Here is a 26556-nt window from a genome sequence, read left to right on the forward strand (position 1 = left end):
TGTCTAATTATTTAATTTTCTTTGGTGTGATTTAAATAGTATTGTTTTACATTTCAATTTCTGTATGCTTATTAACATACAGACATGTGATTGGTTTTTGTGTGTTAATTTAAAAAAGTTTAAGAAAAACTTTTAGCTTTAAAAAACATTTACTTATTTTTAGGTTTTAAATTTATTTTTAAATGATCTGTAGAATTGTCTTAGACACAATCTAGCATTTTGGGTAACTAATTGCAAGCACTCCTGTAAAGGCTGTATGGTTATTTTTATTTACGGTTTATACACTGAGCCTAAGAAATTGCCAAGCTAGTATGTGACAGAGCTGGAATTCAACCCCAGGCTTGTGCAGAGCTGTTTTCAATATGTTATAACATCTCAGGGTTAAAAAGTCTTTTGAAGGCGCTTACATGATACATTTTCTGAGAAATTTAATCTCTGATGACAACTTGACTAGATGTCCTTCTGTTTCTACAGATAGTGCACAAATATTTACTGACATTTCATTCTGCCATTGGGAAGTACTGTGTTCCATCTCCCCTACTCATGCTTGTAAAGTTTTTTTATATTTGAAATTTAAATATTCAAATTATTTTGTATTAATTTATTAGTATTCATTTATTCATTCCTTCATTTAAGTATTTCTACAGGCAGGTATTATGGTACGTAAACCACCACCACCACCACTGGATATACAGAGGGTTCCCAGGTGGCATTAGTGGTAAAGAACTCACCTGCCAATGCAGGGGACTTAAGAGATGCGTTTTCTATCCCTGGGTCGAGAACATACCCTGGAGGAGGGCATGGCAACCCACTCCAGTATTCTTGTCTGGGGAATCCCATGGACAAAGGAGCTTAATGGGCTATAGTCCAAAGGGTCACAAACAGTCGGACAGGACTGAAGTGACTTAGCATGCATGCACTGAATATTCAAAGTTGAATAAGACATGGTCTTTGCTTTTAATTTGCTTACAGTTAAGTTGAGAAGGTTGATAGGAAGGCACACAGAGTAGAGGACGGTAAGTGCTCTGATGGAAGTAAGTACGTTTGCTGTTCAGTAGTGTACTGGAGCTGGTGCATATCAGCTTATGGGAGCAAATTGTGAGTATTTATACCATGGAAATTGACAAGTTCCATTAGGAATTTGTTAGGGCTTTCCATTCCCTCCCCCCCTTTCCTTCCTCCATCCCTCTCTCCCCTCCTTTCTTCCCTCCTTCGTTTTTCTTTCCTTGAGGAAGCCAATTTACTAAAATACTACTGCTGGCATAGTAGCAAAGGTATTAAATGCAGTCCTTTATCTCATCGCAATATGAGCTAATTCTGCCTGTCATATCATAGGTTGTCCTACTCTCACCTACTTCTGGTGATGTAGGCAACATCCTTTCTCAAAAATAGTGACTGTTTCCCTCTTAGGTGATGAGAGTGAGATTAACTCTGAATCTCCTGTGGGTTCTTTTTATTTTTCCTAGAGAATATAGAGCAGCTAACATAAGTATCAACTTATACCTTGTCAATGAACCTTGGCTCTTCTCACTGGCCTGGTGCTCCAGGATTCCCTCCGTGACCACAGACAACATTCAGGTCCTGAATGAGATGACTCAACCTTCCTACTTCATGGTGAGCTGGTTGTCTAGATTGTCCTTCCAAGTCTGGTACAATAGAAGTCTCTGTCCCCCACCAACCCTGACATTGTCCATTATACACTCCCCAGGGTAGCTACTTAAGACAGAGGCTTATCTGAGATTGGAGATGTGCCATTCTCCCTTCTCTCACCTAGATCCTTCTGTGATTTTCAGGGGGAAATTACTATTGGTATAATAATTGCTGTTTATTGAATCCTCACAATGTGCCTTTCATGCATTATGTAGTTTTTAAACCTCTGAGTTAGCCACTGGGAGTATCCGTGTGGAGAATATGAAGTGTCACATGATGTAAGATTCAGAATGAGGTCTGACTCCAGAGGTGTGTTACTGCAGCCTCACTTTCCTGAAGGCACAGCAACAATGACAGTGGCATGAGGTGTGGGGAGCAAACCCAGTGTACTTGACTCCAAAGTCAGCACTGTGTGTCCTAAGCAAAATGCTTTAGAAAAGATGAGCAAGTGTCCAGCCACCTAGTTTGATTTTCTCTTCTGTCCTGCTATTGCTTATGGCCAGAGAATTGAGGACCTGAAGTCTTGAGTTGTAATCCCAGCTAAATCCCTTCACTTATTACTTGCGGAGAGAACCTTACCTAACCACTTAACGACTGAAGAGCCTGTTTTTCTAATTGGTATAGACTATGTAGACTGAGTGGGACAGTCAGCATCAGAAAACAGTTTCTCTCCACTGACTGTTTAAATTGCTCTGAGCTAGGTCTTGCCCTTCCCCTGAATGAGATCTCACTCAGATCCCATAGCTTTTTTAGTCACTCTTAGATAGGTTATTTTTTTTTAATTTGAGGATAATTGCTTTGCAGTGTTGTGTTGGTTTCTTTTATACAACAGTCTGAATCAAGCCATAAATATGCATATGTCCCCTCCCTGTTGAACATCCCTCTCACCTACCACCCCACTCCACCCCACCCCTCTAGGTTGTCACAGAGCACTGGATTGAGAACCCTCTGTTTTACAGCAACTTCCCATCATTAGTTATCTGTTTTACATATGGTAATATATATGTTTAAGTGCTGCTTTCTCATTCATCCCACCCTCCTCTTCCCCCACTGTGTCCACAAATGTGTTCTCTATTTCTGCACCTCTATTCCTGCCCTGCAGATAGATTCATCAGTACCATTTTTCTAGATTCCATGTGTATGCATTAATATATGATATTTGTTTTTTTCTATCTGACTTACTTCACTCTGTATAATAATAATAGGCTCTAGGTTCATCCGCCTCACTACAACTGACTCAAATGTATTCCACCTTATGGCTGAGTAATGTTCCATTGTTTTGTATGTAACACAACTTCTTCATCCATTCATTTGTTGATGGACATCTAGATTGCTTCCATGTCCCAGCTATTACAAATGGTGCTACAGTGAACATTGGGGTACGTGTGTCTTTTTGAATTATGATTTTGTCAGGTTTTGGATTTGGTCTATGCCTTGTAGTGCAATTGCTGGATCATATGGTAGTCTTATCCTAGTTTTTAAGGAATCTCCGTATTGTTCTCCATAGTGGCTGTGTCAATTTACATTCCCACCAACAGTGCAAGAAGGTTGCCTTTCCTCCACATCCTCTCCAGAATTTGTTGTAGACTTTTTTCATTGAAATTTTTGTCTTGGTTTATTACTGAGACGTACTTTAAACTATCCTGACTGATATATTTTATTTTTTTACTTAAATTTATTTTTAAATGGATGATAATTGCTTTACAATATTGTGTTAGTTTCTGCCATACATCAGCATGAATCAGCCATAGGTATGCATATGTCCCCTCCCTCTGGAACCTCCTTCCCACCTCTCACCCCATCCCAGCCCTCTAGATTATCACAGAGCACCAGATTTGAGCTCCCTGTATCATATAGCAAATTCCACTGGCTGTCTATTTTACGTATGGTAATGTTTCAACTCTTTCAATTTGTCCCTTCCTCCCCTTCCGCCACTGTGTCCATAAATCTGTTATGTATGTCTGTGTCTCCATTGCTGCTCTGCAAATAGGTTTATCAGTACCATCTTTCTAGATTCCATATATATATATGCATTAATATATGGTATTTGTTTTTCTCCTTCTGACTTACTTCACTCTGTATAATAGACCCTTGGTTCATTCACCTCATTAGAACTGACTCAAATCCATTCCTTTTGATGGCTGAGTAATATTCCATTGTATGTATGTACCACAACTTCTTTATCCATTCATCTATTGATGGACATCTAGGTTGGTTCCCTGTCCTATCATTGTAAATAGTGCTGTGATGAACATTGGGGTACCTGTATCTTTTTCAATTGTGGTTTTTCTCAGGCTGTATGCCCAGTAGTGAGATTAATGGGTCATGTGGTAGTTTTATTCCTAGTTTTTTAAGGAATCTACATGCTATTCTCCATAGTGCCTGTACCAATTTACATTCCTACCAACAGTGCAAGAGGGTTTTCTTTTCTTCACACCCTCTCCAACATTTATAGTTTGATGATAGCCCTTCTGACTGGTTTGAGGTGATACCCCATTGTAGTATTGATTTGCATTTCTCTAATAATGAGCATTGTTGAGCATCTTTTTATGTGTTTAATAACCATCTGTATGTCTTCTTTGGAGAAATGTCTGTTTATGTCTTCTGCTTATTTTTTAGTTGAGTTGTTTGTTTCTCTGGTATTGATCTGTATAAGCTGCTTGTATATTTTGGAGATTTATGTCAGTTGATTCATTTTCTATTATTTTCTCCCATTCTGAGGGTTGTCTTTTTATTTACAGTTTCCTTTGCTTTAAAAAAGTCTTTTAAGTTTAATTAGACCCCATTTGTTTATTTTTGTTTTTATTTCCATTATTCTAGGAGGTGGTTCACAGAGGATCTTGCTGTGATTTATGTCAAGGAGTGTGCTGTGTATGTTATTCTTTAGGAGCTTTACAGTTTCTGGCCTTATATTTAAATCTTTAATCCATTTTGAGTTTATTTTTTGTGTATAGGGTTAGGTAGGTGGTGTTCTAGTTTCTTTCTTTTACATGTAGCTGTCCAGCTTTCCTAGTACCACTTACTGAAGAGACTGTGTTTTCTTCATTGTATATTCTTGCCTCTTATGTCAAAGATAAGGTGACCACAGATGCATGAGTTTATCTCTGGCCTTTTAATCTTGTTCCATTGGTCTGTATTTCTGTTTTTGTGCCAGTACCATCTTTGTCTGGATGACTGTAGGTTTGTAGTATAGTCTGAAGTCAGAAAGGTTGATTCTTCCAGCTCCATTTTTCTTTCTGAAGATTATTTTCACTGTTTGGGATCTTTTGTGTTTCCATACAAATTATGAATTTTTTTGCTCTAGTTCTGTGAGGAATACATTAGTAGTTTGATAGGGATTGTTTGACTCTGTAGATTGCTTTTGTCATTTACACAATATTAATTCTTCTACTCCAGGAGCATGGTATATCTTTTCATCTGTGCCATCTTCAAGTTCTTTCATCAGTGTCTCATAGTTTTCTGCATACAAATCTCTTGTGTCTTTAGTTAGGTTTATTCCTAGGTATTTGATTATTTTTGTTAAAATGGTGAATGGGCTTGTTTCCTTAATTTCTTTTTTTGATTTTTCATTGTTAGTGTATATTAATGCAAGGAATTTCCATGTATAAATTTTATATCCTGCCATTTTACTGTGTCTATTGATTAGCTCTAGTACTTTTCTGGGGGCATCGTTAGGATTTTCTATGTATAGTACCATATCATCTGCAAAGAAAGAGAGTTTTACTTCTTCTTTTCCAATCTGGATTCCTTTTATTTGTTTTTCTTCAAAAAACCCGCAAACAACAACAACAGGAAAAAAAAAGGCAGAAAAATCCTGGGCTTAGGTTGGGAAGGGTTTAAGCAGTGGCACAACAGCTGGAGTGAGATTTAGGTAGATTGAAGAAAGTGGGGAAAACCACTAGACCATTCAGGTATGACCTAAATCAAATCCCTTATGATTATACAGTGGAAGTGAGAAATAGATTTAAGGGCCTAGATCTGATAGACAGAGTGCCTGATGAACTATGGAATGAGGTTCGTGACATTGTACAGGAGACAGGGATCCAGACCATCCCCGTGGAAAAGAAATGCAAAAAAGCAAAATGGCTGTCTGAAGAAGCCTTACAAATAGCTGTGAAAAGAAGAGAAGTACAAAGCAAAGGAGTAAAGGAAAGATATAAGCATCTGAATGCAGAGTTACAAAGAATAGCAAGGAGAGATACGAAAGCCTTCTTCAGTGATCAATGCAAAGAAATAGAGGAAAACAACAGAATGGGAAAGACTAGAGATCTCTTCAAGAAAATTAGAGATACCAAGGGAACATTTCATACAAAGATGGGCACAATAAAGGACCTACCAGAAACGGTATGGACCTACCAGAAGCAGAAGATATTAAGAAGAGGTGGCAGGAATACACAGGAAAACTGTACAAAAAAGAGCTGCATGACCCAGATAATTATGATGGTGTGATCACTGACCTAGAACCAGACATCCTGGAATGTGAAATCAAGTGGGCCTTAGAAAATATCACTATGAACAAAGCTAGTGGAGGTGATGGAATTCCAGTTGAGCTATTTCAAATCCTGAAAGATGATGCTGTGAAAGTGCTGCACTCAATATGCCAGCAAATTTGGAAAACTCAGCAGTGGCCAGAGGACTGGAAAAGGTCAGTTTTCATTCCAATCCCAAAGAAAGGCAATGCCAAAGAATGCTCAAACTACTGCACAATTGCACTCATCTCACACGCTAGTAAAGTAATGCTCAAAATTCTCCAAGCCAGGTTTCAGCAATACATGAACGATTAGTTTCCAGATGATCAAGCTGGTTTTAGAAAAGGCAGAGGAACCTGAGATCGAATTGCCAACATCCGCTGGATCATGGAAAAAGCAAGAGAGTTCCAGAAAAACATCTATTTCTGCTTTATTGACTATGCCAAAAGCCTTTGACTGTGTGGATCACAATAAACTGTGGGAAATTCTGAAAGAGATGGGAATACCAGACCTCCTGACCTGCCTCTTGAGAAACCTATATGCAGGTCAGGAAGCAACAGTTAGAACTGGACGTGGAAAAACAGACTGGTCCCAAATAGGAAAAGGAGTACATCAAGGCTGTATATTGTCACCCTGCTTATTTAATTTATATGCAGAGTACATCATGAGAAACACTGGGCTGAAGCACAAGCTGGAATCAAGATTTCCAGGAGAAATATCAATAACCTCAGATATGCAGATGACACCACCCTTATGGCAGAAAGTGAAGAGGAACTAAAAAGCCTCTTGGCGACTGAACTGAACTGAACTGAACTGAGAGTCTAACACTACTACTACACTACTACTAACACTACTACTATTACTAATGTATGAAATCATTTCAACCTATGAAGGGTTCCCCTGAAGAAAAAAAAAAATAAGCCTCTTGATGAAAGTGAAAGTGGAGAGTGAAAAAGTTGGCTTAAAGCTCAACATTCAGAAAATGAAGATCATGGCATCCAGTCCCATCACTTCATGGCACATAGATGGGGAAACAGTGGAAACAGTGTCAGACTTTATTTTTTTGGGCTCCCAAGTCACTGCAGATGGTAATTGCAGCCATGAAATTAAAAGACACTTACTCCTTGGAAGGAAAGTTATGACCAACCTAGATAGCATATTCAAAAGCCTAGACATTACTTTGCCAACAAAGGTCCATCTAGTCAAGGCTATGGTTTTTCCTGTGGTCATGTGTGGATGTGAGAGTTGGACTGTGAAGAAAGCTGAGCACTGAAGAATTGATGCTTTTGAACTGTGGTGTTGGAGAAGACTCTTGAGAGTCCCTTGGACTGCAAGAAGATCCAGCCAGTTCATCCTAAAGGTGATCAGTCCTGGGTGTTCATTGGAAGGAATGATGCTAAAGCTGAAACTCTAATACTTTGGCCACCTCATGTGAAGAGTTGACTCATTGGAAAAGGCCTTGACGCTGGGAGGGATTGGGGGCAGGAGGAGAAGGGAATGACAGAGGATGAGATGGCTGGATGGCATCACTGACTCGATGGACATGAGTTTGAGTGAACTCCAGAAGTTGGTGATGGACAGGGAGGCCTGGCGTGCTGCAGTTCATGGGGTTGCAAAGAGTCGGACACGACTGAGCGACTGAACTGAACTGAACTGAGTGAACATCCTTATTCAGGACCCTTGCCTCCAAAAAAGGTGCTGGGTAGGGGTGGGGACTGTCCCCCGCTCCACCCAGCTAAGGGAGCCTATTCTGTGCCTCCAATTTTGGGGTGTGGAGGATCAGGCCTGGGTCCTCAGGAGACTCCCTGGGCTGAGGAGGTAGGGGAATACTAGACAGGTTCTTGCTCCTCCACATCCTGAGGGACACTCCCCCTTCAGGAATGGCTCCCTCTCCTCTTCCTTCCTTCTTGTGCCTGGCAGACCTATGTGGGCTGAGGGTACCCAGAGGGCTCCAGAGGGCGGACGGCTTAACCTGGAGGAAGGAAAGGGCCCAGAGGGAAGAGAGGGCCCTGGAGGGCAGGGGTGGGGGTCTTAGGGGGTGGAAGGCCTGGTCCAGAGGGTTGATCGGGCCCCTGGAGGGATGAGGGGGACCTCACAGGACTGCCCAGAGGGACTAGGAAACCAGGCCCTGGAGGGCAGAAGGCTGGGCATGGTGCCTCAGGAGGTTCCTAGGACTGAGTGGGTAGGGGAACACCAGGCAGTTTCCTGCTCCTCAAACCCCATGGGAGCTGCTTCCAGCCTGCCTGCCCTTTTCTTCTCCCCACTCTGTCTCATGCTTAAAGGACCTCCCTGGGTGGAGGGGGCCTTGAAGGGTGGAGGGTTCCCTGGAGGTGGACGATGCCCCACATTGGAGGGCATCGTTTGGCTGAGAAGGTGGAGAGGGCTCCAGAGGTTGGAGGAAGCCCCTGAGGGCAAGGGACCAGGCCTGGGGTCCCAGGGATCTCCCTGGGGACAAGTATAAGGGGAACCTCAGGTACTTCTGCTAATGGTGTCTGAACCCCTAAGGATCCCTCCTCCTCCCCACCAAGCAAGCCTTCCTCTTCCAGTGCCTGAACTGCGCCCCCACCACCCAGGTCTCGTTGTCCCCCAGCAGCCCATCAGCCTTGACAGTCCCCTGGCCTAGACCTCCCCCACTCTTCCCTACCTAGTACCTGATCACCCCTGGGTCTTCTCCTGTCTGCTTCACTATGGGAGGGGCTCCAGAGGTTGGAGGAAGCCCCTGAGGGCAAGGGACCAGGGCCTGGGGTCGCCAGGGATCTCCCTGGGGACAAGTATAAGGGGAACCTCAGGTACTTCTGCTAATGGTGTCTGAACCCCTAAGGATCCCTCCTCCTCCCCATCAAGCAAGCCTTCCTCTTCCAGTGCCTGAACTGCGCCCCCACCACCCAGGTCTCGTTGTCCCCCAGCAGCCCATCAGCCTTGACAGTCCCCTGGCCTAGACCTCCCCAACTCTTCCCTACCTAGTACCTGATCACCCCTGGGTCTTCTCCTGTCTGCTTCACTATGGGGAGTCTCCACCAGTGTCTGGTGAGTATCTTAGGCATGGAGAGACACAGACTCTGTGTCTTCCCTGCAAAAGTTTTTTAAAGTACCAGTTTGTGACCAAAAAGTCTCAATTCAGGATCAAAGTGTCTAGTCAAAAATAACCCAAACTCTTAACTACATTGAATGTTAAAACTTTAGGCACAGAAACCTAAATATTTTAGGTTGCTTTCTCCATCCCTCCAGCCTCCCTAGCCCTTTTTTCTGACTTGGTTAGGGTCAGGAGCAGGTGCGAGGTGATCAGGGCCAAGGGCACAGTCTCATAGGGCCAGAACTGTATTGAGGCCGTATTGTGTCAGTGTAAAACTGCTTACCCTTTCTTCCTTGGTGCCTTGGGCAGCTTTTGGTAGAGTCTCCTACCGAAAAGGCAGGTCCCTTGGTATAGGTGAAGCCTCTCCATTTGTCTGTCCCCTGACTATCCTGCCCCGGAGAAGGCAATGGCACCCCACTCCAGTACTCTTGCCTGGAAAATCCCATGGACAGAGGAGCCTGGTGGACTGCAGTCCATGGGGTCGCTAAGAGTCCGACACGACTGAGCGACTTCACTTCACTTTTATACTATCCTGCTTCATGTATGTACTATAAACTTCTCTAACATTTTTGTTTTTAAAACTTGATTGCAAAGTAAACTTGTTTGTTATATAAAATTTAATCATTATAAAAATACATAAATTAGAAAGCAGTACACCCCTCCATAATCTTGTCTCCCTAAATCAGTTGTTTTTCGAAGTTGTCTCTTTGGATATATTAAATAAAACTTTACAAAGTAAAACTTTTCATTTTAATACTTGAATTGATAATAAATTCATATGATTCAAAATTCAAAGAATGTAAAAGTTGTAAGTAAAAAACTTATTTCTACACCTGGCTTGTGATTTTTTAAAGAACCCAAGGTCAATTTGTTTAGGGAGATGGGGCCAGTATCCCAGGGACCTTCCTAAGCAGCCCGTACTCTGGATTAGAATATGTAGGTTCAAATCTTGGCTCTACCTACCAAGATTGTTGTGTGAACTTGGAAATGTTAGTTAACCTGTCTGGGCTTTAGTTTGTTTATTTGTAAATTGGGGATAAAAATACCACAAAGAAGCAATTTTATCCAACATAATCCTCTTTGCTTATCAGTCTGTTAATTCAAATATTTTAACTGGGAAATTGTGAGATAAATGATATAGTCTATTAGTATTTTACTATGTTTAAAAAACCTATCTAATACTTAATGACTTAAAACTGACAAATATTTGTCATATTCTGTATGACGATTGAGTGATTTCTCTGGTCTCAGCCAGTTTGTTTGGACTGGGTGATCAAGGATGGCCTCATCCGTATTTCTTGAATCTGACCTGGGATGACTGCAGTCTTTCTTCATTTGGTTACTCATCATCAAGGAAGCCAGCATTTTTTAAAAAATTTTATTTATTTTTTATTGAAGCATAGTTGCTTTACAGAATTTTGCTGTTTTCTGTCAAACCTCAACATGCGTCAGGCATAGGTATACATATATCCCAGCTTTTTTGCGCATGTTCACCTGGTGGCATTGGGTTCTCAGCAGCGAGAAAGGCAAGCCCCAGTGCATGTGCCTTTTAAAGGATCTCCCATTGTGATGTTTGCTAATGTTCCATTGGCCAAAGATAATGACATGGTCAAGTCCAGATTCATGGTGGGGCAGGACAGAAACAAACTTTACCTCTTATTAGAGAGGAACAGCAGAGTCACACTGCATAAGACCTGCATTTGGGGAGGAATATTGTGATCATTTTTATAAATAATCTACCACACACATACCTCACACATTTTAATTTAAAATATTCATTCAACTTTTGACATAGATTCAGGTATTTTCTTTGAGTATGTTTCAGTTGATTGAATTCTGTATTCTCTTGCTTGTGTATACTACCTGATGAACCAGCTATGATTTCTAAGTTTTGTTTCCTTAGAACACAAGAACTTGAAGTCATTTGGAGAAATGACTGGAATGAGGAAGCCATACAGATTTTTAGAATCCTCCTCCACCCCATTTCATAGTGTTTCTCTCACACTTAAGTCAATTGGAGCTCATTATTTTAATGACCTTTTCTGTCTTCAACAAGATTTTCAAAACACTGATTTATGTGTTTCCTTGAAAATGATTTTAGTAACACTGAATTATACTGCACAGTTGTTAACAACTGGTACAACTGTTCTAAGCCATTTGGGTAGTAAGGATAACTGATTCTTGGTGACTCTACAGTTCACCTTATGGGCATCCTGGAGCAGGCCAAAACATCTATCAGTCAGGTTCCCAGAGGGGATGAAGAACCTCAGTTTAGCGGAAGTGGTTTAAGAGCTTCTAATGTACCTGTCTGGGCTTCCCTTGTGGCTCAGCTGGTAAAGAATCCGCCTGCAGTGCTGGAGACCTGGGTTCGATCCCTTGGTTGGGAAGATCCCCTGGAGAAGGGAAAGGCTACCCTCTCCACTATTCTGGCCTGGAGAATTCCATGGACTGTATAGTCCATGGGGTTGCAAAGAGTCGGATGTGACTGAGCGACTTTCACCTTCACTTTCATGTACCTGTCTAGTAGAGCTGTTGTGAGGATAAGCTGTGAAAATACCCTTAAAGTGCTTGAGACACTTCCTTAGCTCCTTTAAGTTCTCATTAATGTTAGTTGTTGTTCTCATCATTATCATGATTGCTTATGTTGCTGTTATTATTATCACTGTTGTTAAGTCCAAGGAAGACCTTGGGATAAGGTGGAAATGGCATACGAAAGAATAAAAATGGTAGTCCCAGTACCATCAGGTAATACTAGAGGAGAGGTGATGAAGGTGGAAAGGGATAATCAAACTAGGGAGTTAAGGGCTTCCCTGATGGTGCAGTGGGTAAGAATCTGCCTGCCAATGCAGAGGACACAGGTTTGATTTGTGGAATGGGAAGATTCCACAGTTTGCACAGAACCACTAAGCCTGTGTGTATGCCACAACTACTGAGCCCATGTGCTGCAGCTACTGAAGCCCCTACACCTAGAGCCTGTGCTCTACAACAAGAGAAGCTCCACATAGAAGCCCGAGTACCACACTCACTGCAACTAGAGAAAGCCTGAGCGCAGCAACGAAGATCCAGTGCAGCCAAAAACAAAAAACAGAAAGCTGTAGAGATAGAAAACTCATGCAAGATAACCTAGATAATGGAGCTCTGTGAAATCAGTGATTCAGGCAAGGAGTCCAGAGAAATGGACGTGTTAATTAAGAATTGTAATTTCAGTATGTTTATCTGAAGCAATATGACAAAAATGACGGAATGATCTCTGTTCATTTCCAAGGCAAACCATTCAATATCACGGTAATTCAAGCGTATGCCCCTACCAGTAATGCTGAAGAAGCTGCAGTTGAACGGTTCTATGAAGACCTACAAGACCTTTAGAACTAACACCCAAAAAAGATGTCCTTTTCATTATAGGGGACTGGAATGCAAAAGTAGGTAGCCAGGAAACACCTGGAGTAACAGGCAAATTTGGCCTTGGAGTACAGAATGTAGCAGGGCAAAGGCTAATAGAGTATTGCCAAGAGAACGCACTGGTCATAGCAAATACCCTCTTCCAACAACACAAGAGAAGACTCTCTACATGGACATCACCAGATGGTCAACACCGAAATCAAATTGATTATATTCTTTGCAGCCAAATATGCAGAAGCTCTATACAGTCAAAAAAAACAAGACCGGGAGCTGACTGTGACTCAGATCATGAACTCCTTATTGCCAAATTCAGACTTAAATTGAAGAAAGTAAGGAAAACCACTAGACCATTCAGGTATGACCTAAATCAAGTCCCTTACGATTATACAGTGGAAGTGAGAAATAGATTTAAGGGACTAGATCTGATAGATAGAGTACCTGATGAACTATGGATGGAGGTTTGTGACATTGCACAGGAGACAGGGATCAAGACCGTCCCCATGGAAAAGAAATGCAAAAAAGCAAAATGGCTGTCTGAGGAGGCCTTACAAATAGCTGTGAAAAAAAGAGAAGCACAAAGCAAAGGAGGAAACGAAAGATATAAGCATCTGAATGCAGAGTTCCAAAGAATAGCAAGGAGAGATAAGAAAGCCTTCCTCAGTGATCAATGCAAAGAAATAGAGGAAAACAACAGAATGGGAAAGACTAGAAATTTCTTCAAGAAAATTAGAGATACCAAGGGAACATTTCATGCAAAGATGGGCTCAATAAAGGACAGAAATGGTATGGACCTGACAGAAGCAGAAGATATTAAGGAGTAGTGGCAAGAATACACAGAAGAACTGTACAAAAAAGAGCTTCACGACCTAGATAATCATGATGGTGTTATTACTCACGTAGGGCCAGACATCCTGGAATGTGAAGTCAAGTGGGCCTTAGAAAGCATCACTAAGAACAAAGCTAGTGGAGGTGATGGAATTCCAGTTGAGCTATTTCAAATCCTGAAAGATGATGCTGTGAAAGTGCTGCACTGAATATGCCAGCAAATTTGGAAAACTCAGCAGTGGCCACAGGACTGGAAAAGGTCATTTTTCATTCCAGTCCCAAAGAATGGCAACGCCAAAGAATGCTTAAAATACCACACAATTGTACTCATCTCACTTGCTAGTAAAGTAATGCTCAAAATTCTCCAAGCCAGGCTTCAGCAATACATGATCTGTGAACTTCCAGATGTTCAAGCTCGTTTTAGAAAAGGCAGAGGAACCAGAATTGCCAACATCCGCTGGATCATCGAAAAAGCAAGAGAGTTCCAGAAAAACATCTATTTCTGCTTTATTGACTATGCCAAAGCCTTTGACTGTGTGCATCACAGTAAACTGTGGAAAATTCTGGAAGAGATGGGAATACCAGACCATCTGACCTACCTCTTGAGAAATTTGTATGCAGGTCAGGAAGCAACAGTTAGAACTGGACTTGGGACAGCAGACTGGTTCCAAATAGGAAAAGGAGTATGTCAAGGCTGTAGATTGTCACCCTGCTTATTTAACCTATATGCAGAGTATATCAGAGAAACCCTGGGCTGGAAGAAGCAGAAGATGGAATCAAGATTGCCGGGAGAAATATCAATGACCTCAGATATGCAGACGACACCACCCTTATGGCAGAAAGTGAAGAGGAACTAAAAAGCCTCTTGATGAAAGTGAAAGAGGAGAGTGAAAAAGTTGGCTTAAAGCTCAACATTCAGAAAATGAAGAAACTGGCATCTGGTCCCATCACTTCATGGGAAATAGATGGGGGAAACAGTGGAAACAGTGTCAGACTTTATTTTTTTGGGCTCCCAAGTCACTGCAGATGGTGATTGCAGCCATGAAATTAAAAGATGCTTACTCCTTGGAAGGAAAGTTATGACCAACCTAGATAGCATATTCAAAAGCAGAGACACTACTTTGCCAGCAAAGGTCCATCTAGTCAAGGCTATGGTTTTTCCAGTAGTCATGTATGGATGTGAGGGTTGGACTGTGAAGAAAGCTGAGCGCTGAAGAATTGATGCTTTTGAACTGTGGTGTTGGAGAAGACTCTTGAGAGTCCCTTGGACTGCAAGAAGATCCAGCCAGTTCATCCTAAAGGTGATCAGTCCTGGATGTTCATTGAAAGGACTGATGTTGAGGCTGAAATCCAATACTTTTGCCACCTCATGAGAAGAGTTGACTCATTGGAAACAACCCTGATGCTTGGTGGGATTGGGGGCAGGAGGAGAAGGGGATGACAGATGAGATGGCTGGATGGCATCACTGACTCAATGGACATGGGTTTGGGTAGACTCCAGGTGTTGGTGATGGACAAGGAGGCCTGGCGTGGTGTGATTCATGGGGTCGCAATGAGTTGGACATGACTGAGCGACTGAACTGAACTGATTTGAAGCATGACAATTTAGAAGGATTCTTAAATGCTGGTTCACAGACTGTTTGCTTGTTCCTGCGAAGCTTGTAAAAAATGCCAATGTTCTAACTTCTGAGTCTGTAGTGAGGCCCAAGAAGCTGTATTATGAAAGGCTGCTGCTCAGGTAGATTTGGATGCATGGCCAGATTTGGGAGGGTGTGCCATGAACACATAGAGCACTGGAAGCCAAGGAACTTGGGCTATAGTCCTGGGTCTAGAGAAGACTTGTTCTGTGACATCTCTGTGACTCCCTCAGACCTGTGTTGAGGGTCCAGGGAAATGAAGCGTGGGAAGTCTTTTAGTCCTTGTAGAGCCCTTGGCACATGTAAGGGGAGATTACATGTTAGGTGAGCAGCAGGTATTCTCTGTGTTCGACCCAACCTCAGGATTAAGGTTCCTCTCCCTGCTCTGCCCCTGCTCCATCCCTGACAGCCAAGCAAGGGACTTGACCCACATGATCTACATTCCCTTCCAGCTGTCAGTCCTTAACTGTGTTCTCTGCTTTGCAGACACCAAAGTACTATTTGTTTGTGTGGATTCTCATGGATATTCTTTCTGCAATTTTCATTGTTGCCATATTTTATTTTCATTGGTAAGCATATGTTTTTAATTTTATATGATTTTTCCCCAAAATAAAAATATAAATAAATCATTTTATGGAAATTTGAAGGAGAACAGTTACATTTGTCCCATAATCCCATGTGGCAAGTCCTCAGGAAGACAGGGTTTTCTTATTGGAACCTCCGATTTCTTCTCATGCTGCCTTCACACCCCTTCTCCTGCGTCTACCTGAGACCATATTCTAAGAATAAGGACTCTCACAGGCTTTCCTGGTGGCTCAGATAGTAAACAATCTGCCTACAATACAGGAGACCTGATTTGACCCCTGTGTCAGGAAGATCCTCTGAAGGGAATGACAATCCCCTCCATTATTCTTGCTTGGAGAATTCCATGAACAGAGAAGCCTGGGAGGCTACAGTTCATGGTGTCACAAAGAGTCAAACACCACTGAGTGACTGACATAGCTAAAGCTTAATCAAAGCCTGTTACTGCAGATCTCCTGTGGATCAGTTGGGAGAGGACTGGAGTTGAAGGCTGTTCAGAACAAGTGCCTCCCCCTTCCCACCTTCCACAGGATGGGGGTGCTGTGTAAAGAGCAAGCTCACCCTCCAGGAAACCTGGGTTTTAGTTCTGTTTTTTCCTGTAGTTGCTGGGTGATCCCGGGGAAATCACTGCCCCTTTCCAGGCCATAGTTTTTGTATTTGTCTGAGAAAATGACATTCGAGAATTCTTGAGGGGAAAATGCTACAAGATTCCAAAGTTCAGGGTGGGAGATGGAACATCTGGTAGAAGAATTTTTAGCTAGAAGAGACCATGGTCCTTAGATCTCATCATGCCCATTTTTTCCTCATTTGAGTTATCCTTTAAAAAGGAGGAAATTACAAACCCTCTGTTTAACATAGAATTTAACTGGATAATGTTCTTTTCTGGCCACTGCCTTGAATTGTTGCCTATTTTGGAGTATATCCGTGAGGTTCATGTATACTCTGCTTCCTTCCAGGTGGAAAGAGAGCAAAAAAGAAAAATTACTCAAGAGCACCAGCATTCACACAGGTAAAGTTAGAGGCCTAGACCACTCTCATCATCCCTACCCATTGCCTCCAGGATTCTGGGCCTGCCTTAATGTTTCTGACAAGAGTTGAAGGAGGTCTGAAATTGGGGAGTGGGGACCACCAAGAAGTTGGGATAAATAGGTTGGGCACAGATTCTGGGGGCCCCTGACTTCAGGATTCATTGTGGACTTTCATCTTCTAAGTGTTGACATTCCTTGGAAGGTTTTGAAATGGATATTTTTTGTTCACTGGTTCATATATTTATTTATCACATAATTATTGAGTATCTACTTTGTGCCAAACACTATGAGAGAGACTGAAGGAACTGAAAGTTGTCTATGGAGGGTGGATCAAGAGACGAGAGGACTGGCCCAAAGAGAGTGGTGAGGAAGTTGGCAAAGGCCTAGCAATTGATACCTTTGGGCCAAATGCCTAGGTATAAGACAGTGAGACTGCCACACTCATCAGGGCTGTGTGCTGTAGGTGAATTTAGTTGTGATATGTATGTTGAATGGTGGAGGGAGAAAATTGTGGAGGGGGCATGCTGAAAAGAACAGGGGCTCTGCATATAAGCAATCAAGAGATGGCAAATGAGTTTCAAACAAGGCAGCAATATGCTTAGACTTCTGTGTAAAAGGATAGAATAGCAGAATAACTTATTATTCAGCAGAACAACTCAAATGAAAGGAAATTAAATGAAATAAATGAAAAGAAATGGATTTCATTCTGTGAAACTGAAGGTTTAAGCCAAATTCACTCAAATCTCTTAAGGGAATGAGAGATCTCAAGTAACTCTGAGTTCTGTGGATTTTTAGATCACTCTCCTAGCTGGTAAGAAGTCTGAAGGTCATGTTCCAGTTCCCTTATGATTTTTAGTAGTTATATTAGTACACTAGGGCTATGAAAACAAAATACCACAGACTAGGGGCTTAAATAACAGAAGTTGATTCTTCTCATAGTTCTGGAGGCTAGAGGTAAAAGATCAATGTGTCAGCAGGTTTGGTTTCTTCTGAAGCCTCTTTCTTTGGTTGCAGATAGCCACTTTCTTGCTGTGTTCTCACACAGCCTTTCTTCTGTGCACACACTTCTACCCACCACTGCCCAGTGTCTCTGTGTGTATTCAAATTTTTTCTACTCTAGTCAGATTGAATCAGGGCCAACCCCATTGGCCTCATTTTAGCTACCTCTTCAAAGGCCCAGTTTCCATATATAGTTAGATTTTCAGTTCCTGGAGATTATGGCTTCAACATATCAATGTGGGGCACAAAATTCAGCCTGTAACAATAATCCAGTGAAGAAATGAACAGAATATGGAATAGCTGAGGAATGCATGAATGAGAGAAGTTTTGAAGCAAAACTCTAAGATCTGTTTAAATTGTGATGAAATACATGTCTAAAATGCCTTAGAAAAGTACAGTTAACTTGACCTCAGCTTCACACCATGTTGAAATGATGATATGGAAATAAGGTGAATAAGAAGTAAATTGAAAATTTTCCTGTTTTTTATAGTGTTTCCAGTTGCCCATTTAGAGAAACCAGTTTTTTTTTTTTTGATCTAAGTAAATGTGTTGAAAGCTGTTTGAGTACCTCTAAGAGACACTTCTAGGGGCTCACCCCAACTCCTAGAAGGGGTGGGGCCAAGTTCAGAATCAGAAAAGGTACAAAGATGACCGAAAAGAAGCCAAAACCACAGCCCAGATTCATTTAGGTTGAGGAGAACAGAGCTTTGAACACTAAGCATAATTCACATCTTGTACCATGACCACCTCCGAGATGGGCATATACTGCTGCACCTAATGCTGCCTCCAGTCGGCTTTCATCACCTCCCTAGCTTTAGGATACACTTGTCAGCCCTTTAAAGAAGTTCATCCTTTGTCTTCTGTCTCATAGTTTCTTATGAAAAGTCTTATAAAAACATCTTCCATTTAAAAAATCATTGTTCATCTACTGGTAATATTTCCTTTTTCACTGGCTGCTTTTTAAGGTTGCTTCTTTTATTATTGGTTTTCAGTAATTTTATTATAGTTTATTTTGTTGTGTTTAAGTGTGTATATGAGTGAGTGTGTGTGTGTGTGTTCATCCTGCTTAGAGTTTTCTGAGATCCTTAGATCAGAATATAATTTTTTTCAGTCTTTGATTTTCAGAATTTTTTTGCCTCTACCTTCTTTCTTAGTTTCCTATAAATTAGAAACTCTGTTCATTTTTATTTTTAGCCTGTTTAATGTCATGCTTCATTTGGATAGATTATATTTCTGTATATATTAGGTTTTTATTGATACAGAACAAATTACCACAAATTTGGTAGCTCAGTACAACACAAATTTATCATCTCAGAGTTTGTGTGGGTCAGGAGTCTAAGCATGTGTTTGTCTGATCTTCTTCATAGAGTCTCACGAGGCTAACATTGAGGTGTTCACCTCGGCAGCAGTCTTATTTGAGATTTAGATTCTGCTTCCAAGATCACTGGTTATTGACTGATATTAGTTCCTTAAAGTTGTGGGACTAAAGTGCTCCTGTTTTCATAATTACTGTTGACTGGGTTTTGATTTGAGTTTAGAAAACGTATCCAGTCCTCATCATTTTGTCCTCTCAAAATGTGGCAGATTTTTCTTCAATGCAGGCAGGAGAATATCTCTTTAGAGTAGGTGAATTCAGAGAAAAAAGGACAAAGGAAGGAAAAATAACATATGAAACAAATAGGAGACAAGTTGAAACATCAGTTAGTTCAGTCGCTCAGTCATGTCCGACTCTTTGCGACCCCATGAATTGCAGCACGCCAGGCCTCCCTGTCCATTACCAAATCCCGGACTTCACTCAGACTCACGTCTATCAAGTCAGTGATGCCATCCAGCCATCTCATCCTCTGTCATCCCCTTCTACTCCTGCCCCCAATCCCTCCCAGCATCAGAGTCTTTTCCAATGAGTCAACTCTTCGCATGAGGTGGCCAAAGTACTGGAGCTTCAGCTTCAGCATCATTCCTTCCAAAGAAATCCCAGGGCTGATCTCCTTCAGAATGGACTGTTGGATCTCCTTGCAGTCCAAGGGACTCTCAAGAGTCTTCTCCAACACCACAGTTCAAAAGCATCAATTCTTCGGTGCTCAGCCTTCTTCACAGTCCAACTCTCACATCCATACATGACCACAGGAAAAACCATACCTTGACTAGATGGACCTTTGTTGGCAAAGTAATGTCTCTGCTTTTGAATATGCTATCTAGGTTGGTCATAACTTTCCTTCCAAGGAGTAAGTGTCTTTTAATTTCATGGCTGCAGTCACCATCTGCAGTGATTTTGGAGCCCAAAAAATAAAGTCTGACACTGTTTCCACTGTTTCCCCATCTATTTCCCATGAAGTGATGGGACCGGATGCTATGATCTTCATTTTCTGAATGTTGAGCTTTAAGCCAACCTTTCACTCTCCTCTTTCACTTTCATCAAGAGGCTTTTTAGTTACTCTTTACTTTCTGCCATAAGGGTGGTATCATCTGCATATCTGAGGTGATTGATATTTCTCCTGGCAATCTTAATTCCAGCTTGTGCTTCTTCCAGTCCAGCGTTTCTCATGATGTACTCTGCATATAAGTTAAATAAGCAGGGTGACAATATACAGCCTTGACATACTCCTTTTCCTATTTGGAACCAGTCTGTTGTTCCATGTCCAGTTCTAACTGTTGCTTCCTGACCTGCATACAGATTTCTCAAGAGGCAGGTCAGGTGGTCTGGTATTTCCATCTCTTTCAGAATTTCCCATAGTTTATTGTGATCCACACAGTCAAAGGCTTTGGCATAGTCAATAAAGCAGATGTTTTTCTGGAACTCTCTTGCTTTTTTGATGATCCAGCGGATGTTGGCAATTTGATCTCCGGTTCCTCTGCCTTTTCTAAAACCAGCTTGAACATCAGGAAGTTCATGGTTCACATATTGCTGAAGCCTGGCTTGGAGAATTTTGAGCATTACCTACTAGCATGTGAGATGAGTGCAATGTGCGGTAGTTTGAGCATTCTTTGGCATTGCCTTTCTTTGGGATTGAAATGAAAACTGACCTTTTCCAGTTGCTGGCATATTGAGAGCAGCACTTTCACAGCATCATCTGTCAGGATTTGAAATAGCTCAACTGGAATTCCATCACCTCCACTAGCTGTGTTCGTAGTGATGCTTTCTAAGGCCCACTTGACTTCACATTCCAGGATGTCTGGCTCTAGGTCAGTGATCACACCATCGTGATTATCTGGGTTGTGAAGCTCTTTTTTGTACAGTTCTTCTGTGTATTCTTGCCACCTCTTCTTAATCTCTTCTGCTTCTGTTAGGTCCATACCATTTCTGTCCTTTATAAAGCCCATCTTTGCATGAAATGTTCCCTTGGTATCTAATCTTCTTGAAGAGATCTCTAGTCTTTCCCATTCTTTTGTTTTCCTCTATTTCTTTTCATTGATCGCTGAGGAAGGCTTTCTTATCTCTTCTTGCTATTCTTTGGAACTCTGCATTCAGATGCTTATATCTTTCCTTTTCTCTTTTGCTTTTCTCTTTCCTTCTTTTCAGAGCTGTTTGTAAGGCCTCCTCAGACAGCCATTTTGCTTGTTTGCATTTCTTTTTCTTGGTGACGGTCTTGATCCCTGTCTCCTGTACAATGTCATGAACCTCATTCCATAGTTCATCAGGCACTCTATCAGATCTAGGCCCTTAAATCTATTTCTCACTTCCACTGTATAATCATAAGGGACTTGATTTAGGTCATACCTGAATGGTCTAGTGGTTTTCCCTACTTTCTTCAATAAGTCTGAATTTGGCAATAAGGAGTTCATGATCTGAGTCACAGTCAGCTCCCAGTCTTGTTTTTGCTGACTGTATAGAGCTTCTCCATCTTTGGCTGCAAAGAATATCATCAATCTGATTTCGGTGTTGACCATCTGATGATGTCCATGTAGAGAGTTTTCTCTTGTGTTGTTGGAAGAGGTGTTTGCTATGACCAGTGCATTTTATTGGCAAAACTCTATTAGCCTTTGCCCTGCTTCATTCTGTATTCCAAGGCCAAATTTGCCTGTTACTCCAGGTGTTTCTTGACTTCCTACTTTTGCATTCCAGTCCCCTATAATGAAAAGGACATCTTTTTGGGGTGTTAGTTTTAAAAGGTCTTGTAGGTCTTCATAGAGCCATTCAGCTTCAGCTTCTTTAGCATTACTGGTTGGGGCATAGACTAGGATTACTGTGATATGAATGGTTTGCCTTGGAAATGAACAGAGATCATTCTGTCGTTTTTGAGATTGCATCCAAGTACTGCATTTTGGACTCTCTTGTTGACCATGATGGCTACTCCATTTCTTCTGAGGGATTCCTGCCCACAGTAGTAGATATAATGGTCATCTGAGTTAAATTCACCCATTCCAGTGCATTTTAGCTCGCTGATTCTTAGAATGTTGACATTCACTCTTGCCATCTCTTGTTTGACCACTTCCAATTTGCCTTGATTCATGGACCTGACATTCCAGGTTCCTATGCAATATTGCTCTTTACAGCATTGGACCTTGCTTCTATCACCAGTCACATCCACAGCTGGGTATTGTTTTTGCTTTGGCTCCATCCCTTCATTCTTTCTGGAGTTATTTCTCCACTGATCTCCAGTAGCATACTCGGCACCTACTGACCTGGGGAGTTCCTCTTTCAGTATCGTATCATTTTGCCTTTTCATACTGTTCATGGGGTTCCCAAGGCAAGAATACTGAAGTGGCTTGCCATTCCCTTCTCCAGTGGACCACATTCTGTCAGATCTCTCCACCATGACCCACCCGTCTTGGGTTCCCCCAGGGTCATGGCTTAGTTTCATTGAGTTAGACAAGGCTGTGGTCCTAGTGTGATTAGATTGACTAGTTTTCTGTGAGTATGATTTCAGTGTGTCTGCCCTCTGATGCTCTCTTGCAACACCTACTGTCTTACTTGGGTTTCTCTTACCTTGGGCGTGGGGTATCTTTTCATGGCTGCTCCAGCAAAGCGCAGCCGTTGCTCCTTACCTTAGCCGAGGGGTATCTCCTCACCACCGCCCTTCCTGACCTTCAATGTGGGATAGCTCCTCTAGGCCCTCCTGCACCCGCACAGCCACTGCTCCTTGAATGTGGGGTTGGTCGTCCTGGCCGCCACCCCTAGTTTCAGGTGTGGGGTAGCTCCTCTTGGCCGCTGCCCCTGGCCTCGGGCGTGGGAGCATAGGGTAGTTTCTCCCAGCCACCGCCCCTGGCCTGTGGCGTGGGGGCTTGGGGTAGCTCCTCCTGGCTGCCGCCCCTGACCTCCGATGTGGTGTAGCTTCTCTCGGCTGCTGCCCCTGACTTAGGATGCAGGGTAAAGTGCGGGCGGCTGCGACTAGTGCACTAAAGCGCGGCCGAGAGGAGCTATCCCATGTCTGAGGTCAGAGGAGAAGCCGGGAGGACCCCATGCCCGAAGGGCAGCGGCCAAGAGGAGCTACCCCACGTCCGAGGTCAGGGCAGCAGTCAAGAGGAGCTACCCAAATCTGAGGTCAGGGGCGGCGGCCAGGAGGAGCTACCCTGCGTCCGAGTTCAGGGTCGACAACCGAGAGGAGCTAACCTACGTCCAAGTTCAGGAGCTGCGGCCGAGAGGAGTTGAAACGTGATCATCATTAATTCAACTTCTTTGTTAATCATTAAATATCAATAAAACAAATACTCAAAAGTAGAGACTTCATGCAAGATAGGAAAAAAGCAAGACCCAGCCATATGCTGTCTACAAAACAAATGTTTGAAATACAAAGGTTCAAATAGATTACAGAGTGAAAGGATGGGCCAGTGATACGCCATGCAAACAATAAATATAAAAAATATTTTCTGAAAAAATAAACTGTGAAACATGGGAAATTACTGGAAACAAAGATTTCATGATGAAAATGTCAGTATATCAGGGAAGACATTGTAGTTATAACTGTTCTAAGTTAGTAAAAGAGTTTCAGAACATGTTAGTCAACAACTGAAAGAGAGATCATAGTTGGAGATTTTAATGTTTGTCACTTAGTACTTAAAATACCAATTAAACACAAAAAATAAAACAAGAATGAATATAGAAGTCTGAACACTTTCAGCCACTTTGACCTAACTGGCATATAACATTTTACCCAAGAACTACAGAATATACAGTATTTTCAAGTGTATCTGGCAAGTTTCTTCAAATAGAGTACACAACAATCCTTTCAACAGCCTGGGAGAGAGAGCTGATTTACCTAAATCATAGAAAGAAACAGAAAATTAAGAAAAATGAGGAGACAGAGGAATATAGTCCAATCAAATGAACAAGACAGAAAACTCAGAAAAACAACTAAATGAAACTGAGATAAGCAGTCCACCTGATGGACTTCAGTATAATGATCATAAATATGCTCATCAAACTCAGGAAAGGATAAACATAGTGAGAACTTTAACAGTGAGATAGAAAATATAGTACCAAAGAGAAGTTATGACTAAACTAAAAAATACACTAGAGGTGCTCAACAGCAGAGTGATGAGGTGGAAAAATGAATGAGCAAGCTAAAAGATAAAATGGTGGGACTCCCTCAGACAGGGCAGCAAAATGAAGAATTTTAAAAAGTGAAGATACCATATGTTGCCTTTAGGACAACATTGTGTGGAATAACATTTGCATTATATGGGTCACAGAAGGGGAAGAAAGAAAGGACCAGAAAAATTATTTTAAGAAATAGTGACTAAAAAATTTCCTAATCTGGGGAAGCAAACAGATCTTTGGGTCCAGAAAGCAGAAAGAGCTCCAAATAAGATGAACCCAAAGAGACACACAGATAAGACACATTGCAACTAAAATGGTAGAAGTTAAGAATAAAGAGAATCCTTAAAGCAGCAAGAGAAAAGTAACTTGGGGTAATAAAGGAGTGTCATGATATATTCAAAGTGCTGAAAGGAAAAAACTTGACATCGCAGACTGTGCACAGCTAGTTTAACATTCAGAATTAAGGAGAGATTAAGAATTTTTAGGATAAACAAAAGCTAAAGAAATTTATTACAAGTATACTTGTTCTGCATGAAATATTAAAGGGACTTCTCTAAACTGTAAAGAAATGACACTAAATGTTAAAGAGAAAACATGCAGTAATTAAAATCTCACTGGAAAATATACATATATAATAAAGGCAGGGGTTCAATCACTTATAAAGCAAGCATTAAGATTAAAAGACAAAAGTAGTAAAAATGATGTAAAATTTCAGTAATTAAAAATGCATAAAATAAAAAGATGTTGAAAGTGTCATCAATAGATGAATTTCAGAAGACTAAAATCTTACAAAATATATTCCATGACCACAGAAAAATTAAATTAGAGACAAACATTAATATGACATCCATAAATACCTCTAGATTCCAGAAATTAGTGCATTTCTTAACACTGAGTGTTAAAAAAATAAATCATAAAGGAGGTTGATTGGAAAAGAAGAAGTAAAACTCTGTTTGCAGATGACATGATCCTCTACATAGAAAACCCTAAAGACTCCACCAGAAAATTACTAGAGCCAATCAGTGAATATAGTAAAGTTGCAGGATATAAACTTAACACACACAAACCCCTTGCATTCCTATACACTGCTGCTGCTGAGCCGCTTCAGTCGTGTCCGACTCTGTGCGACCCCATAGACGGAAGCCCACTAGGCTCCCCCGTCCCTGGGATTCTCCAGGCAATAACACTGAAGTGGGTTGCCATTTCCTTCACCAATGCATGAAAGCGAAAAGTGAAAGTGAAGTTGCTCAGTCCTGCCCGACTCTTAGCGACCCCATGGACTGCAGCCTACCAGGCTCCTCCATCCATGGGATTTTCCAGGCAAGAGTACTGGAGTCGGGTGCCATTGCCTTCTCCATCCTATACACTAACAATGAGAAAACAGGAAGAGAAATTAAGGAAACAGTTCCATTCACCATTGCAACGAAAAGAATAAAATATTTAGGAATATATCTACCTAAAGAAACAAAAGACCTATATATAGAAAACTATAAAACACTGATGAAGGAAATCAAAGAGGACACAAATGGATGGAGAAATATACCATGTTCATGCACTGGAAAAATCAATATAGTGAAAATGAGTATATTACCCAAGCAATCTATAGATTCAATGCAATCCCTATAAAGCTACCAACGGTATTTTTCAGAGAAATAGAACAAATAATTTCACAATTTGTATGGAAATACAAAAAACCTCGAATAGCCAAAGCAATCTTGAGAAAGAAGAATGGAGCTGGAGGAGTCAACCTGCCTGACTTCAGGCTATACTACAAAGCTACAGTCATACAGTCATGGTACTGGCACAAAGACAGAAATATAGATCAATGGAACAAAATAGAAAGCCCAGAGAGGCAATGGCACCCCACTCCAGTATTCTTGCCTGGAAAATCCCATGGATGGAGGAGCCTGGTGGGCTTCAGTCCATGGGTTCGCTAGGAGTCGGACACGACTGAGCAATTTCACTTTCACTTTTCACTTTCATGCATTGAAGAGGGAAATGGCAACCCACTCCTGTGTTCTTGCCTGGAGAATCCCAGGGATGGGGGAGCCTGGTGGGCTGCCGTCTATGGGGTCGCACAGAGTCAGACACGACTGAAGTGACTTAGCAGTAGCAGCAGCATGGACAGTTTATCTTTGGCAAAGAAGGCAAGAATATACAGTGGAGAAAAGACAATGTCTTTAACAAGTGGTGCTGGGAAAACTGGTCAACCACTTGTAAAAGAATGAAACTAGAACACTTTCTAACACCATCCACAAAAATAAACTCAAAATGGATTAAAGATCTAAATGTAAGACCAGAAAGTATAAAATTCCTAGAGGAAAACAGGCAAAACATTCTCCGACATAAGCCACAGCAGGATCCTCTATGACCCATCTCCCAGATTAATGGAAATAAAAGCAAAAATAAACAAATG

The 26556-nt window shown here is 41.6% G+C and overlaps 1 protein-coding gene across 9 annotated transcripts in view; it reads left to right on the forward strand.

The window, feature by feature from the left end:
* The window catches only part of LOC109554006 (glycerophosphodiester phosphodiesterase domain-containing protein 4-like), a 165130-nt gene that overhangs the window by 111044 nt on the left and 27530 nt on the right, over nt 1-26556 (forward strand). For 5 of the 9 annotated variants that reach the window (XM_070783305.1, XM_070783304.1, XM_070783309.1 and 2 more), the window contains 3 exons: nt 1467-1614; nt 15540-15622; nt 16592-16644. In XM_070783305.1, coding sequence (XP_070639406.1) covers nt 1467-1614; nt 15540-15622; nt 16592-16644 — 284 coding nt within the window. The remainder of the gene's footprint in view (nt 1-1466; nt 1615-15539; nt 15623-16591; nt 16645-26556) is intronic. The other 4 variants (XM_070783310.1, XM_070783311.1, XM_070783313.1 and 1 more) reach the window with 3 other exon arrangements.

The sequence above is a fragment of the Bos indicus genome, chromosome 29, assembly GCF_029378745.1.
Source record: "Bos indicus isolate NIAB-ARS_2022 breed Sahiwal x Tharparkar chromosome 29, NIAB-ARS_B.indTharparkar_mat_pri_1.0, whole genome shotgun sequence".
Classification (NCBI taxonomy): domain Eukaryota; kingdom Metazoa; phylum Chordata; class Mammalia; order Artiodactyla; family Bovidae; genus Bos; species Bos indicus.